This window comes from Sphaerodactylus townsendi, linkage group LG16 (assembly GCF_021028975.2).
Source record: "Sphaerodactylus townsendi isolate TG3544 linkage group LG16, MPM_Stown_v2.3, whole genome shotgun sequence".
NCBI lineage: Eukaryota > Metazoa > Chordata > Lepidosauria > Squamata > Sphaerodactylidae > Sphaerodactylus > Sphaerodactylus townsendi.
The window spans coordinates 17,821,745-17,837,644 of NC_059440.1; the positions used below are offsets into that span (position 1 = coordinate 17,821,745).

At 43.0% G+C, this 15,900-nt stretch overlaps 1 protein-coding gene across 1 annotated transcript in view; it reads right to left on the reverse strand.

The window, feature by feature from the left end:
• TSPOAP1 (TSPO associated protein 1) overlaps nt 1–15,900 on the reverse strand; it is a 67,415-nt gene that overhangs the window by 3,093 nt on the left and 48,422 nt on the right. The window contains exons 23-31 of the mRNA XM_048518878.1: nt 15,187–15,304; nt 14,936–15,087; nt 11,820–11,988; nt 10,316–10,387; nt 9,838–9,879; nt 9,112–9,218; nt 7,900–7,971; nt 4,320–4,418; nt 1,628–1,711 (exon numbers count right to left, since the gene is read on the reverse strand). Coding sequence (XP_048374835.1) covers nt 1,685–1,711; nt 4,320–4,418; nt 7,900–7,971; nt 9,112–9,218; nt 9,838–9,879; nt 10,316–10,387; nt 11,820–11,988; nt 14,936–15,087; nt 15,187–15,304 — 858 coding nt within the window. The 3' untranslated portion in view covers nt 1,628–1,684. The remainder of the gene's footprint in view (nt 1–1,627; nt 1,712–4,319; nt 4,419–7,899; nt 7,972–9,111; nt 9,219–9,837; nt 9,880–10,315; nt 10,388–11,819; nt 11,989–14,935; nt 15,088–15,186; nt 15,305–15,900) is intronic.

A 15,900-nucleotide genomic window follows, 5' to 3' on the forward strand; every position in this document is an offset into this window, starting at 1 on the left:
CTGAGACAGTGAAGTAATTGGTGGGCCAGAGATTCAACTGAGCCATCGTTACATGGGCACAATCTTTTAGCCTTTTCTTGCTTATTAAATCTGCCATGTAACAAGGCAGAAGGCATAACATTAAACCTGGCGAGCATTATGGCTCTCCTTTGAACAGGGTTTATTAAGCAATACAGGTAGTGTGCCAAGTGGCCCAGTTCAAATGGGAGAGAAAAATACATGAGGGAGCACGTTTTCTTGGCTGCGGTGATTAGGGTAGGGAACTCTCTATCCAATAGTTGACCTTTCCAATTTACAGTTGTAAAATCGTCTTTAAATAAATCATGGACAACGTCATGGAGAATGGATTTACGGACAAAATCATGGAGAATAGGTTCATATCAGTGACTGTTACTATGGCTCCAGCCCAGTTCAGATATGGCTGTTTATTGCACGTGAATAAAATGGTTTTCTTTGTGCTTAGAGACTTTATGTGGGAATGACTGCATAGGAGAATGGTGTCTCTCTCATAACACAGAAACAACCAAAATACATGCAGTTTCAGACCCAGAAAAAAATTCAAGTTCCCCATCGTATGTAGGGCAATTTCTTTGGATAGAATGTGGCTGTTTGAAGTGTATAGAGGGGAAGTGGCGCCGGGGGGCAACACCTCCTCCGGGCGCCCCTGCCCCATTCTTGGGGCAGGACTCAGACCGAGCCCCACCCCCACCTTTCTGCAGGCTGGTTTGTCATCCCCAGGGCCTGGGGAGGGCAAAAGGTGGCCTACACGGAGGCCGGGGCTGGGGTGGGGGCTCGGTCATGTGCAGCTGGGATGCATGCTGTTTTGCCCGGCACCCCTCACACATGACTGAAAGGTGTGACCCCATGTCCCTATAGGCCGTACGCCTCTGGTGGATGGAACTACACACAACGCTTGCTCAGTCCGGTAGTTTCATGGTCCTCTGACCACTGGAGTTAGTGACAGGCTGGGCCACAAAAGAAACTATGCCAAGAAATTTTTCTCTCTTTCTCACAATACTAGAACCAGGGGGCATTCATTGAAAATGCTGGGGGGAAGAATAAGGACTAATAAAAGGAAACACTTCTTCACACAACGTGTGATTGGTGTTTGGAATATGCTGCCACAGGAGGTGGTGATGGCCACTAACCTGGATGGCTTTAAAAAGGGCTTGGACAGATTTATGGAGAAGTCGATCTATGGCTACCAATCTTGATCCTCCTTGATCTCAGATTGCAAATGCCTTAGGTGCTCAGGAGCAGCAGCAGCAGAAGGCCATTGCTTTCACATCCTGCACGTGAGCTCCCAAAGGCACCTGGTGGGCCACTGCAAGTAGCAGAGTGCTGGACTAGATGGACTCTGGTCTGATCCAGCAGGCTAGTTCTTATGTTCTTAAGTCATTTCAAGTGTGGGCTCAATGAATGCATATGGCAATGGCCAACCACTCCTGCGACAGCATACTCCATACATATATTGAAAATCCACGTGTGGGCATAGTAATGGGTAAATTAGCCCTTTGTGAAATCCAGCAGGGCTCTTATGTACTCATATGTACAAATTATGTACTCGTATGTACAAATTACAAAACAATTTGCATGTTTCCCAGCAGTTGTGGTTGGAGAGACTTACATAATTTCACCTCATCTCTCTTGGTCTCTCTGTCACTGGCTGTCTGCCTCGCCTCTGTCACTGGACTCTTCTCTTCCGTGTTCTCTGCCGAGCAGCGGCAGTCGCAGAAAACAAAAAGCAAATGTAAATATTTAGCCCTGTAAAATGACTTAAAAAAATAATCTAAACAGACACTAGAGCTTTGCCAGTCATGCTTTACAATAACAACTGCCTTTGGGTTTCACCAGTTTTATTTCTGTTTTTTTCCGGTTCATGCTTTTATGTCATTTTTGCTCTTATGTGCAGAACCAGTGCACACATTTAATGGGAAAATGTATTGTCGAAGGCTTTCACGGCCCGATTCAACTGGTTGTTGTGGGTTTTCTGGGCCACACAGCCCGGAAAACCCACAACAACCAGTTAATGGAAAAGGTTTAATTCATAGAAACAGAGGCTGATTCCGCATGGGCCAAAAACAGCGGTGTGAAAACGGTTTGAAAACAGAATAATCCCTTTTACACCATTTAAAACCCTTTTACACCATTTTCACACCGTTTTCACACTGCTGTTTTTGGCCCATGCGGAATCAGCCAATGTGAAAAGAAAGACTTGCAGATTCCATTTCCACAAAAGAAATAGTAAATAAAAGAGATTGATAAGATGTGGTAGAGTCTCGGAGGTTTTTCAACAGAAGAAGAAGAAGAAGAAGAAGAAGAAGAAGAAGAAGAAGAAGAAGAAGAAGAAGAAGAAGAAGAAGAAGAAGAAGAAGAAGAAGAAGAGGAGGAGGAGGAGGAGGAGGAGGAGGAGGAGGAGGTGGTGGTGTTTGGACTTATACCCCACCTTTCTCTCCTATAAGGAAACTCAAGATGGCTTACAAGTTCCTTTCCCTTCCTCTCCCCCAACAGACACCTGGTCAGGTAGGTGGGACTGAGAGATCTCTGAGAGAACTGTGATTAGCCCAAGGTCACCCAGCAGGAATGTAGGAGTGCGGAAACACATCCTGTTCACAATAAGCCTCCGCTGCTCAGGTGGAGGATTGGAGGATCAAACCTGGTTCTCCAGATTAGAATCCACTTGCTCTTAACCACTACATTTAACCACCTGGTCATGTGTTGGGAGTGCTTTGATTGTGTGTTCCTGTATGGCAGGGGGTTGGACTGGATGGTCCTTGGGTCCAGCTTTATGATTCTATGCATGTGTCCGGAAATCCCAAGCTGCTGCAGACACTAGGCCATTTTTTCTGCAAGCCATTATCCTACCAGTTTGACTCATACGCCTCTGCTCAAAAATATATCTAGTACAACATAGCCCTCATATTGTATGGATAATGAGATAAAGGCCATTCTAAATCTTTGGAGCTCCCTAGCACATGAACTGCATCCAGCACTCATGCTATTGGCTTTCTGGAGACAATTAAAACCCACCTTTCGTTTGAAAAGGTGGATATTTCTGTGCAAGAATGAAGAATCAAAGACATTCATTCAATGAACGTGGCCTCGCAGAGGCTACAAAATGCCATGAAATGGAGGAGCTAACTCACAAAGAATTCCTGTAAGATCAAGCCTCAATGTCACGGCTCTAATCTGGAGAACCAGGTTTGATTCCTCGCTCTGCCACTTGAGCTGTAGAGGCTTATCTGGTGAACTAGATTAGCTTGTGCACTCCAACACATGCCAGCTGGGTTACCTTGGGCTAGTCACAGTTCTTTGGAGCTCTCTCACAGGGTGTTTGTTATGAGGGGGGAAGGGAAAGGAGTTTGTAAGCCCTTTTGAGTCTCCTTTCAGGAGAGAAAGGGGGGAATATAAATCCAACAACTCCTCCTTCTTCAGAATTCTGCCTTCTACCCTTCTTTTTTAAATTCTGGAACATCCAGCCTGCAGAAGAGTTCTGAGGAGTTTGGAAACTTGCAAAGTTGCCAATTCGGTTTGTCCTAATAAAAGTTATTACACATCGTTTGTTCTTGGATTCTGTGTGGATCAATTTGGCAGCACAAGAGTTTCTACCTCAAAGGGCCTTTTAAAACTAATTCCTAATGGGGTTTTAAACTGGGGGTTAATTGCTATGACTTTTTAATCTCTTGCTTTTAATATATGATTGCAATTATACCGTGTGAAGCTCAGACAGCTTTGAGAAAGACAGTGTATAAATAACCTGAACAAACTAACAGGAATCTTTGGATACTCAGAAGCATTGCATGAATGCAGGATTTAGAAGAAAGATAGTTGGTTTTTATGCCCCATTTTTCTCAATCTATAAGGAGTCTCAAAATGACTTACAGACAGTCACCTTGCTTTCCCCTCGCCACAACAGATACCTTGTGAGGTAAGTGGGGCTGAGAGAGTTCTGAGAGCTCAAGGTCACCCAGCAGGCTTCATGTGGAAGATGGGGGAAACAAACTTGATTCACCAGATTAGAGTCTGCTGCTCATACGGAGGAGCAGGAAATTAAACCCCGTTCTCCAAATTAGAGTCCACTGCTCTTAACCACTACTGCAAGCTGGCTTTAGACCATGCTTCTGCGTCCCATTGGAGAAATTAATCCCTGCCATCTGCGGTCATTCTGATTTCCAGCCCGGATTTTGTCCTCCCAAAATTCTTCATCTCTAGGAAACCTTAATTGACTGCCAAATTGTGGGCAACTGAGGGAGAGACCTCCCAGTGGTTGGTGATCCTCCCGTCCGCAGCCCAAACTCACATGCAGGGGGCAACTTTACCTGCCTTCCAAGCCTTGACCCACCAGGCAGCACACCATCAGACGGCACAGCTTTCAGAAAGTTGGACGGCACAAGCCCCTTCTGCCCGTTGACCTCCCCCTAGGGATAGAGAAGAAATGAGAATGGAGACTGTGGGCTGGTTGGACTCCAATTATCTCCATTTTGGTTTTGTTTCTCCCTGACAAGAAACAAATACACGTGACTTCATTCCTCTAGTCTGGCAGCACCTTAAAGACCAACCAGATGTTGGGAGTCAAAGCTCGCTTCGTCGGATACTCTGACTCTCAAAAGCTTATACAGTTGGGCTTTAAGAGGCTAGTGGACTCGAATCTAGCTCTTCTAGCAAAGGCCAATGGAGCTACCTACCTGAAACTGTCTTTATTTTTGTATCCTGTAAATTTTCCCCATTAAACTGTAGGCAGTTTTTGGGGAGGGGATGTAAATTGTGTGTCAATGACAGTAACGCAATGACAGCATTGAGGAAATAAAAGAATCTAGAAAAGCCACACAAATGAAAAGGACGGACTCGGGAACTGTAAACATACAAAGCTGTCTCATACTGAGTCAGACCTTTCGGTCCACCAAAGTCCATATTGTCTTCTCTGACTGGCAGTGTCTCACCAGATACTCAGGCAAATCCCTTTCACGTCACCTCCTACGTGATGTCCTAGAGATGCCAGGGACTAAATTATGTGCCCAAAAGGTCAAGAATGAATCTACGTGCAGGGCCAACAAATTCAACTGCAAAAATTATGTAACTAACAAAAGATCATAACCTACATTACAAACATAACATACACAATGTATTGTCGAAGGCTTTCATGGCTGGAATCACTGAGGTGCTGTGTGGTTTCCGGGCTGTATGGCCGTGTTCTAGCAGCATTCTCTCCTGAAGTTTCAGATCCTCTGAAGATGCCAGCCACAGATGAGGGCGAAACATCAGGAGAGAATGCTCCTAGAACACAGCCATACAGCCCGGAAACCACACGGTACCTCATATCATACACAATCATAACATGAATAGACAAACAATCCAATTTCCAACCCTGACCAAACATTTTGGCCAAATGGCCTTTTTCAGTGGTCAAAAACTACACAAGTCATGACTCCAGACCAAAACAAATGATTGTTTTTTTAAGATCTTTATGACGATGGTAGGTAGTTTTGCAAGACTAATCAAAAATAATACCAGCATTTCCTCACATATTCAACATCATGTTGAACTTCAATATCTTGGACCCGTTCCTGGCCAGAAGCTGTTACCTGTAGAAGCTAACTAGAAATTCCACTTTCAAAGGCCGTGTAGCAAATGCTGAAGGAAAGTGACAGGGACTAGCTACGGCATTCATGCTCTGCTTGGAAGCTTTCAGCACCTCACCCCTCCAACCTGGAACGATGACACTGGGCTGGAAGGAACTTGTCTGATACAGGTAGAGATCTGTACTATGCCATTTGTATAGTCTTATCTAGGAAGCTTGTGAATACAAATTGATCTAAGTTACTGCAAGAAGTCAGCACTGAGGTCCTCTTAGCTTTCCTGCCCCTCTGGTTTAGAAAAAGGTTTCTCTCCATCGGTTTGCAAGGGAGGTCTTGACCAGGATATTGCAGTTATTGCAAAATTTAGCTTAATTCACAGTAACTTTGTATAAGGAAATGTCTGCAAAGGTGATATAACAAGGGGGCGGGGGAGGAGGAAGAAGAGGGAGAAATCAGATTTAATATTGTTGCCTCTTGTAAAAGTGAAAAACTTGGGAGGCCCAACATTATGCAACTCCCCATTTAATTCTGGTCCTTTGGTTTGTCACCAACGGAATGATTAGAATCTGGAAGTGTAACGCAATGTTCCATTCTCACATTCAATTAGAGAATCTGGGCTAAATAATTTTAAAATTCTGTGTAGTTAACTGGGGTTATTGAGCTTAGTGGGTTGTTAGAATAGAGGTTTTTCAATGTGGTTGCTGAATCCTTGTTAGGACGATAACATTTAGACTGTTTGAGTTAGTTCATACGTAGGGTATTTTATTGTTAGTAGTGTAGTTAGGACTGTTTTACGCTCAGATTGTTTTGACTGTAGAACTTTATAGGAAGTCACCATCTAAATTTTCCTTGTTATTGTCAGGTTATTTAGGTTGATTCTGTTCTTATTGTGGTTCTTGTTATCTTATTTTATGCTCTATTATGGTATTGCAACTATTATGTGATTATATTATACAAGATTGTTAGGGAATGTATCATTATGTTATCTTTATAAATGCTATGATGTTCTGATGTTGTTTTGATATTCCATATTATGAATGTTATTATGTTGTGTTATTATGTAATGATGTCTGAACCTATTAATTGATATTATGTAATGATGGTTGTTAAATTGGTGTGTAAGGGATAACCTGATATTGGATACTGTTAAGAGTCACTGATATTGTATATTGTTGTTGTTGCTACAATGAGTATATTGCTGTGTATACGGTTTGATTCACTGTAATTGCTATGTATTATTGTTATGTATTATTGTCTGATGTTGTTCACCCCCCTGAGCCCTTTGGGGGAGGGCGGTATACAAATTAGAATTCCAATCCAAAAGCGTTTTTCCTATGCAAACTGTTTGGCAACAGAGTCCCCCAGGATTCATCCATTAAAGGCCTTTTATCAACCTTTACATCTGATAATACAAATGTGAGTAATAGATGTGAGTTCAGTTCTTTGAATTATAACCAGCACACCAAACTGACAACCTGTACAGACGTTTATTTTTATTGGAAAAAAAGGAAATAGTTCTCATTATTACGCAAGACAGTAAGAAATATGAAAATCAGCCCTACAATTACTGTAAAAAGAAGCAGTAAAAGTAACCAAGTTCCTAATATCTTACTACAATGACTAATGCTTTAAGATGCAAACCAAGTTCCATGTTTTTTGCATCACTGCTTCCAGGTATTATCAAAAAGCCGTTGTCTCACTCCCAGAAATCTCATCTAATCTTCTGAAATGCCCATCTGGAGAAATCTCATTTGCTTATCACAGTGGTACACAATATAGAAAAATATCAATCTTACCTAAATCTGTTCTATCATAATCATGTGATTACTATCTAGACAAGTGATTGGTTCTTAACTAAATAGGAGGTATGTGTGTTGTTGTATTGGTTTCATCCTTGCATTGGTTATTGTATTGGTTTTATCACTCATTCACCTTTTATTGGCATAAAGTATTGGTTTTATCTTGTACACCGCCCAGAGCTCTTCGGGGGTGGGCGGTATACAATTTTAATAAATAAATAGATAGATAAATAGATAAATAAATAAATAATAAACTACACAACTGCAAATGAGCCAATCAGCAAGTACATATGAATTACATCTGTTACAACAAGATAAGAAGTCCACCCTCAACTCTTTTCTATTAAAAAGCAATTAGTTTAACTTTACCAGAACTGTTTTAATTAACTGTCAAAGATTAAAGTAACTTTTAAGCAGCGTTAACTGGCAGCTGAAGAGGGCTTGAGCTCTCAGTTAGCAACCCAGATGAGCAGGAAAAATGGTGAAGTAAGAGCTGCTCCTACATAGGGAAGTTCTGTACTTACAAAATAGAACCCATCATCATCCATGCAGTCAAGTACGGTCACAATGTCCCCAGCGCAAAACTTTAGCTCAGCCTAGAAAGAAATACAATGATCCACAGGGCGGCTCAGGAGACAGCCATTCTGGGCTGTGCCAAATATCCTCCCTATTCAATTCCCTGGTCAAAACCAGCTATTTTAATGGCGTGGGAGATTCTCACCAAAAAATGCATTGACATTGAGAACATTCACCTAATTTGGACCCTGTTTAGTACGTTTGTTTCCCATGGTCGCTGCTTCCAGAGTGCCATTTTGTCCCATTGGCTCCTGATGCTTCCTTTTATGTCTTAGTCACCTGGGTGAAGCCACCCAATCCAAGACATAATGGAATGGCATTAGGACACCATGCACCCAATCAGATCTGAGCACGTAATGCCATCACTGGAAGCAAGTGTTAGCTGTGTAAACAAACAAGCAGACATTTGGGGCAAGGGAACAGATGCTGAAAAACCTTCAAAAGGTAAGGGGTTTCCAGCACTGATAAAGGTACTGACAAAAAAAATCAGCTCAGTCCTAGTTAAATGCTGGGACAGAGCAGAAGGGGCATTTATTTATTTGATTTACGAGTTGCCCTCCCCCGAAGGGCTCATGGGGGGCTGCACTTTCTTGGGAGTGCATTGGGCTTCCCCCCCCCCCACAACTGTGCCCCAGCCCAAACCCTGAGTTGAGGGCAGGGGTGCAGTTGAACACTGACGGGCAGGGCTTGACTGCCCCCAATCTCCATGGAGATGGGGTCAAGGCAGACTCATTTGATTCTGGCCTCTGCTGGCCCAGATTTCAGCAGCAATTTAAAGATGGATCCAAACCTCTCTGAGGCCAGGATCAAACTGAGCAGGGGGCTGACCAGCTCTAGTTTTACACTGTTGGCTCTGCCCCCAAGCTTCACCTTACCTGGGCCAGCTGAGGCCAGCATCAGCCCCACCCTGCCCCAATCTCCACGTGGAGATCAGGGGTGGTGCGATTCAGCTGGCCCCACTCCCAATCACCATGTGGAGATTGTGGGCGGCACAGCTGGGGGTGGCATGCAGTGCCCCGCATACCCGTTTATGAAGCTATGCCCCTGCATCCTGTTAAGAGCCCTGTAATGGTAATGAAGGCTTATGCCTATAAATAGAAATGTGGCTCCATATTCTGTCTAATCCTATAAATATTACATGAACAATGACTCACACTCACCTCCGTATCCACATTGGGAGAACTCTCCTTGGGATTGTAGTCAAAGATGGCCACCATCATTCTTGGAGTATCCTCCTCAGAGCTGAGATCTTGGCCTTCAAATATTCCTAGCGCCAAAACACACCAGAAAAAGAAAAAGGGGGTGTAGCGGAGCCAGCTAAACAACACAAGAGGAGACCAACTACACTCTAGCCACTGGCCCACCAACAATACAGAAAATCAAGTGCTCAATTTGATGTGACTAATGTGTGACAAGTGCAACTATATAACAAAGGTACAAGGAACATACAAAACAAGACAACACACACATATACACGTGTGTGTGCTCACCAGCTGGCAAACACACTGTACACTGTATGTCCCCGTGGGGGGTGAACGCTTTAAGTCCTGGTACAAAATAGTCTCAATGCAGGTCAAAAGAAGCATTGTAACATGCTGGACCCAAACAGGTAAGTCTAACATAAGACGGTTGGTCACAGTAGTCAATGTGAAGTAATCAAAGTAGGACGGGATATTCTGGACGACCCCCATTTCGCTGGAAACAGCTTTGTCAGCAGAACAAGGATATTGCACAACTGCCCATAAAAGGGAAATGCACACCAAGCCATAAGCACTGCAAATGTCCACGTGTTTGTGGTCTTCTTGTTTGGTGTGCCACATTAGACACATTAGCCCCAGCAAAGAGCTTGTGGATCTGAAAAGGAATAAAAGAAAAGCCGTTCTCACCCAAATGAGGGGTCTCTCCTCCTTCCTGCATGTCTCGTGCCACTGCGCAAGAAAAGATTTCAATTTTTTCAATGACTCATTCAGATAATTACACCCTGCCTTTCTTTCCAAAGGGCTTCTGACACTGTCCCCTCTTTACAGCACCTGTACTGATGGGGTTGCATGGCAGAGTGAGGTTTTGAATCTGGGTCTCTAGAGCCCAACCATGACATCATGCTGGCTAGTATTTTTAACCCGGCTTTTCCGGCCATGTACGGGATCCCTTGGTGGACAGTGAAACGAAGTCACAGCTGACTCACCCTGGAGAGTGCTGTCTTGTAAGATTTTAATCCGGCACTCTTACCGCTATATTACACTGGCCCTCACATCTGTACATGCCTGAATTCTAAACTTTAAACGCATGGGGAAGTCCACGATTTCCATCTCAAGGAGTCCAACCCTACAGGACAGGAATTGACAGCCGGCTGCAACTACTGACCTTTCTTGGACCTCTGGGGCTTTGGAGGACGGACTGGCGTTCTCTGAGGAGGTGGAGAGTTTGCACTTTCCCCTGCAGTAGAGAATCAAAAGGGAAAAAAATCAACAAAGCAGTTGAAGTTTTTTAAAAAATATTATCAATTATTTATCCATTAATTGCAGCTCAATCTCAAATCATTTATTTTTAAACTGCAGTATTATGGGCTGTCTTGGGCCCCTCCCACACATGCAGAATAATGCACTTTCAATCCATTTTCATTGCACTGAGCAGCTGGATTTTACTGTGCGGAAAAGAAAAATCTGCGTGCAAACAATTGTGAAAGTGGACTGAAAGTGCATTATTCTGCATGTGCGGAAGGGGTCTTGGTGATTACCCTTAGGTAGAAAGGCAGGCTAGAAAATTTTTTAATGAAATACTGGATCAGCAAAATAACAAAAGAAGGTTTAAAACGAAATAGTTTCTGGGGGCCAGTTCTTACTTTTTTCATGTATGAAAGGCAAGAATGCCTCAGTCTTTCCCCCTTAAATCCCCAGAATTTTAGCCTGTATCATCTCTCCTCACCCCATGAAACTGCAGTCTCCAGAGCTTCCAAGATAGAAGGAATGAAAAAGAAGCAGTTATGTTGGTGGTGTAGGTCTCTCAATGAGAATAAATATTGCCTTAGAACAGGGGTCGGCAACCTTTAACACCCAAAGAGCCATTTGGACCCATTTTCCATGGAAAAGAAAACACTTGGAGCCACAAATACTTTTTGACTGTCTCAGGCTGTGCCTCTCTAGGAACAGAGGCTCTTTCCCATTAACCCTTAGGGCGACTCTCCGAATGAGGCTGAGAGGACCCAAGCCATATGGAGCCGCAGTGCAAGGATGAAAGAGCCACATGTGGCTCCGGAGCCTCAGGTTGCAGACCCCTGCCTTAGAAGATGCAAATTCCTGAGCCCTTTATCAAAGGAACAAGCGCAGGGAGGGACAAGAAAAATCAGCAGAAGAAGGGCAATGCCAAATCTGTCCTGAAGAAATTTCTTCCCAGCAAATTCTTTAACTGGGAATGTTAGATATGGAATCTGGGACCTCATGTATAAAAAGAACGGAATCAACCATTATAGTACACATCATTCAATAACAGATGAATCCAGCTTTTGCTGAATCAACCAGCATTACCTCTTCTAACAGTGGCTCTCCGGGCAAAGGAGAGCCAGGCAAAAGGAGGTGTTTCCCAACATGCATTGCCAGGAATTGAAGCTGGTGGCTAGTTTGATCTTGAAAGCGAAGCAGGGCTAGCCCTGGTTGGTACTTGCATGGGAGACTGAGGAAGTCCAGGGATGGCTACAGGGTTGCCATAAGCCAGCTGCAATTCAATGGTCCTTTCCACCTCCCCAAGGAGATACATCCTCTCTGAAGGGTACAGCTTTCTTAAACTGTTGGGCAGAGGTAGGGTACCAAAGTGGGTCTCATTGGCTATGTAAACCCTAGGAAGAGTTGATAAGGGAAGTCAGAGAGAGTACCTAGGTTTTCCATCAGCCTGTTGGCAGGAATGTGACCATCGTGTAGGAGCTGCTTCCTGGTGGTGTTCCTGTCCACCTGGACCTCAGAGACCATGTTGCACGGGATGTACCCCACTCTCCCAGCACATTCTCCCCTATAGAAGCCATCAGCATCCTTGTGGCCATAGACCTGCAGGAGGAGACATGTGGTGGAGACAGACAGAAGAATGTTATTTAAGAGAGCTGGAAATGGGTGAGAGCAGCTGGTGCCCCCACATGCTCCTAATGACCCAATGTCAACTCTGGCTGAACATGATGGGAGGGACTTTAAAAAAACAGAAGGAAAGCTGGGAAAGGCAGAGACGAACAGAAGCAACGAACCCTCCCTGCAGGGGTTATGGTGGTCAGCTCAATGAAAATGACAGCCCGGTCTGTGTGGGTGAAAAAGGGAGAAGAAAACAGAACAGAAATGGAAAAGATAACTTGTAGGGATGCCAGGTGGGATCCCCTGAACTACAGCTCTTCTCCTGACTACAGATATCAATTTTAATATAGTATTTGGGCAATGTGATAAGCTTTAAAATACCAAAATACACCATGCCCATTGGCCAACCACACTTATTACATACAAAAACCACGCACAGGGGAAAAGTGCAAGTGCTCTATTCATATATAAAGGTGCAACAGAAGAAGAAGAAGAAGAAGAAGAAGAAGAAGAAGAAGAAGAAGAAGAAGAAGAAGAAGAAGAAGAAGAAGAAGAAGAAGAAGAAGAAGAAGAAGAAGAAGAAGAAGAAGAAGAAGAAGAAGAAGAAGAAGAAGAAGAAGAAGAAGAAGAAGAAAAAGAAGAAGAAGAAGAAGAAGAAGAAGAAGAAGAAGAAGAAGAAAAGAAGAAGAAGAGAAGAAGAAGAAGAAGAAGAAGAGAAGAAGAAGAAGAAGAAAAGAAGGAGGAGAAGAGAAGAGAAGAGAAGAGAAGAGGAGAAGAAGAGAAGAAGGAAGAAGAAGAAGAGAGAGAGAAGAAGGAAGGAAGAGAAGGAAAGAGAAGAAGAAGAAGAAGAAGAAGAAGAAGAAGAAGAAGAAGAGTTGGATGTATATCCCCCCTTTCTCTCCTGTAAGGAGACTCAAAGGAATTTACAATCTCCTCCCCCCCACCGCATAACAAACACCTTGTGAGGTAGGTGCGGCTGAGAGAGCTCAGAAGAACTGTGACTAGCCCAAGGTCACCCAGCTGGCATGTACTGAAGTTCACAAACTAATCTAGTTCCCCAGATAAGCCTCCACAGCTCAAGCGGCAGAGAGGGGAATCAAATCTAGTTCCTGATTGCCGATTATTACCAATGATAACCGATTACCAAAACAGAATATTATCGCTTAATGAAGCTGATTATTAATTATTATTACCAATTACCAAATCCGATTATTACCGATTACTGAAACAGATTATTACTGATTATTACAGATTACCAAAACCGATTATTACCAATTACTGAAACAGATTATTACTGATACCAAAAACTATTATTACCGATTATTACCGATTACTCAAACCTACTATTACCGATTATTATTGATTACTGAAACCAATTCTTGCTGATTATTACCAATACCAAAACAGATTATTCTCAATTATTAACAATTACTGAAACTGATTATTACCGATTGTTACCGATTACTGACACCGATGATTACTGATGATTACCAAAACCGAATATTACCGATTAATGAAACTGATTATTAGTGATTATTGCCAATTACCAAATCCAATGATTACCAATACCACACCAATTATTACCGATTTTTACCAATTATGGAACCCGATTATTACCAATACTAAAACCGATTATTACAGAAACCAAATATTACTGATTATTACCAATTACCAAATCTGACTATTACCAATACCAAAACCAATTATTACTGATTTTTACCAATTACTGAAACCGATTATTACCGATACCAAAACTGATTATTACCAATTACTGAAATAGATTATTACAGATTACCGAAACCAATCATTACCGATTACTAAAACAGATTATTATCAATTGTTACTGATATCAAAACCAATTATTACCGATTATTACCAAGTATTACCGATTACTGAAACCGATTATTACCGAATACCAAATCTGATTATTACCGATACCAAAACCAATTATTACCGATTTTTACCGATTACCGAAACCGAATATTACCGATTAATGAAACCAATTATTACCGATTACTACCAATTACCAAAACTGATTATTACCAATTATTACCGATACCAAAATGGATTATTACCAATTACCAAAACCAATTATTATTGATTACTGAATCCAATTTTTACCAATTAATACCAGTACTGAAATCAATTATTACCGATACCGAAACCGATTATTACCGATTACTGAAATCGGTTATTATTGATTATTACCGATAACTGATACCGATTATTACCGATTCCCCAAACTGATTATTACCGATTACTGAAACCGATTATTACCAAAACTGATTATTACTAATTACTGAAACATAAGGGAATGTAAGCTCAAAGAGAAGGAGGAGACCACATGTGTGCAAATGACCTGATACTTAAAAAGCTGAAAGGGGGTTCAAAGACAGGTTCTTTTCTCCATATTTCTCTTTTCTTCTTTCTCTTCTACCCTCTAGATCAGTGGTTCTCAACCTTCCTAATGCCATGACCCTTTAATACAGTTCCTCATGTTGTGGTGACCCCCAACCCTAACATTTAATCCATTTTACAGATGTAGAACACTGATGCAGAGGGGCGACCCCTGTGAAAGGGCCATTCCAACCCCAAAGGGTTCACGACCCACAGGTTGAGAACCACTGTATTGTTATAATGCACATTTCTTTCTTAAGAATTTAATGCCTCTATGAATCACAGTCCATGATAATTTCTAAGTATATGACAGATATCAGTTCCTCTGGAGAAAATGGATGCTTTGGAGGACTCTTATGGTATGGTACCCTACTGAGGTCTTGATTCTCCCCTGGGTCTTCCCCCCCCCAAAATCTCCAGGTGTTTTCCTATCTAGACCTGGCAATCCCACCCCACCCCACCCCACCCACCTGTTGGATGGGTGAACCTGGCAACTCTAACTGGACTAAATGTTTCTTCTTAACTCTGCTCTTGCCTTTAGAATTTGGCCCTCCTGGAATGGGAGTTCCTCTTCTGCAGCATCTGGATTTGGAGACATCGAAACCGGGTCGTAGTCAAAGAGGGCCACAAACAGCCGCACAGAATCCCGGTCGTCCATTGTTTCAGAGGGGGGACTCTTCCAAGAGCCTGCCGAAAGACATGAGATTAGCCCACTATTATGAGCCCCCACAGCTACTGCCCCTGCCCAGGACAACTCTCCTGTTCCAAAAGCTCTAATCAACTCACCAGAACTAGCAGTGCGAAGATCCTCTTCGTGCCTTTTCCTCTGGGGCCTTCGCCCTCTTCTGGTAGAGGCCTGCCAGGACATTGACTTTGGTGACACAGAATCCCCATTACCTGCCACCTGAAACAGACAACTTGGCAGAATTACTCCCTCAGCACTTTATCGTTTGTCATTCTAGCTACCTCTCACAGCAAAAACACAAAATGCAAAGCAAAACAAAGCAGTATTCCTCTTCTGTAACCTTTTGGAAAAGGATGTTGTCACGTTGGCGAGGGAGCAAGCTTGTTTTCTGCTGCTCCAGAGACCAGGACCAGGAGAAATGGGTTCAAGGTGAAGGAAAAGAGATTGCACCTAAACATCAGGAAAAACGTCCTGACAGTAAGTGCTGTTCGATGGTGGAATGCACTACCTCAGAGTGTGGTGGAGTCTCCTTCTTGGGAGGTTTCTAAAGAGAGGCTGGATGGCCGTCTGTCAGGAGTGCTTTGATTGTGTGTTCCTGCATTGCAGGGGGTTGGGCTTGATGGCCCTTTGGGGTCTCTTCCAACTCTATGATTCTATGATTTCTAGAAATGGCGGGCAACTGAAGGTTCTCCCACCGGAACAAGAGCAGGGCTGAAGGCATCATGTTGGCGCAATTTCGTTGACAACTGACCGAGCGTGGATTTAAGAAACCATGCAGAATGGATCTCAAAATCTGAAGCTTCTATGGCCAGGTC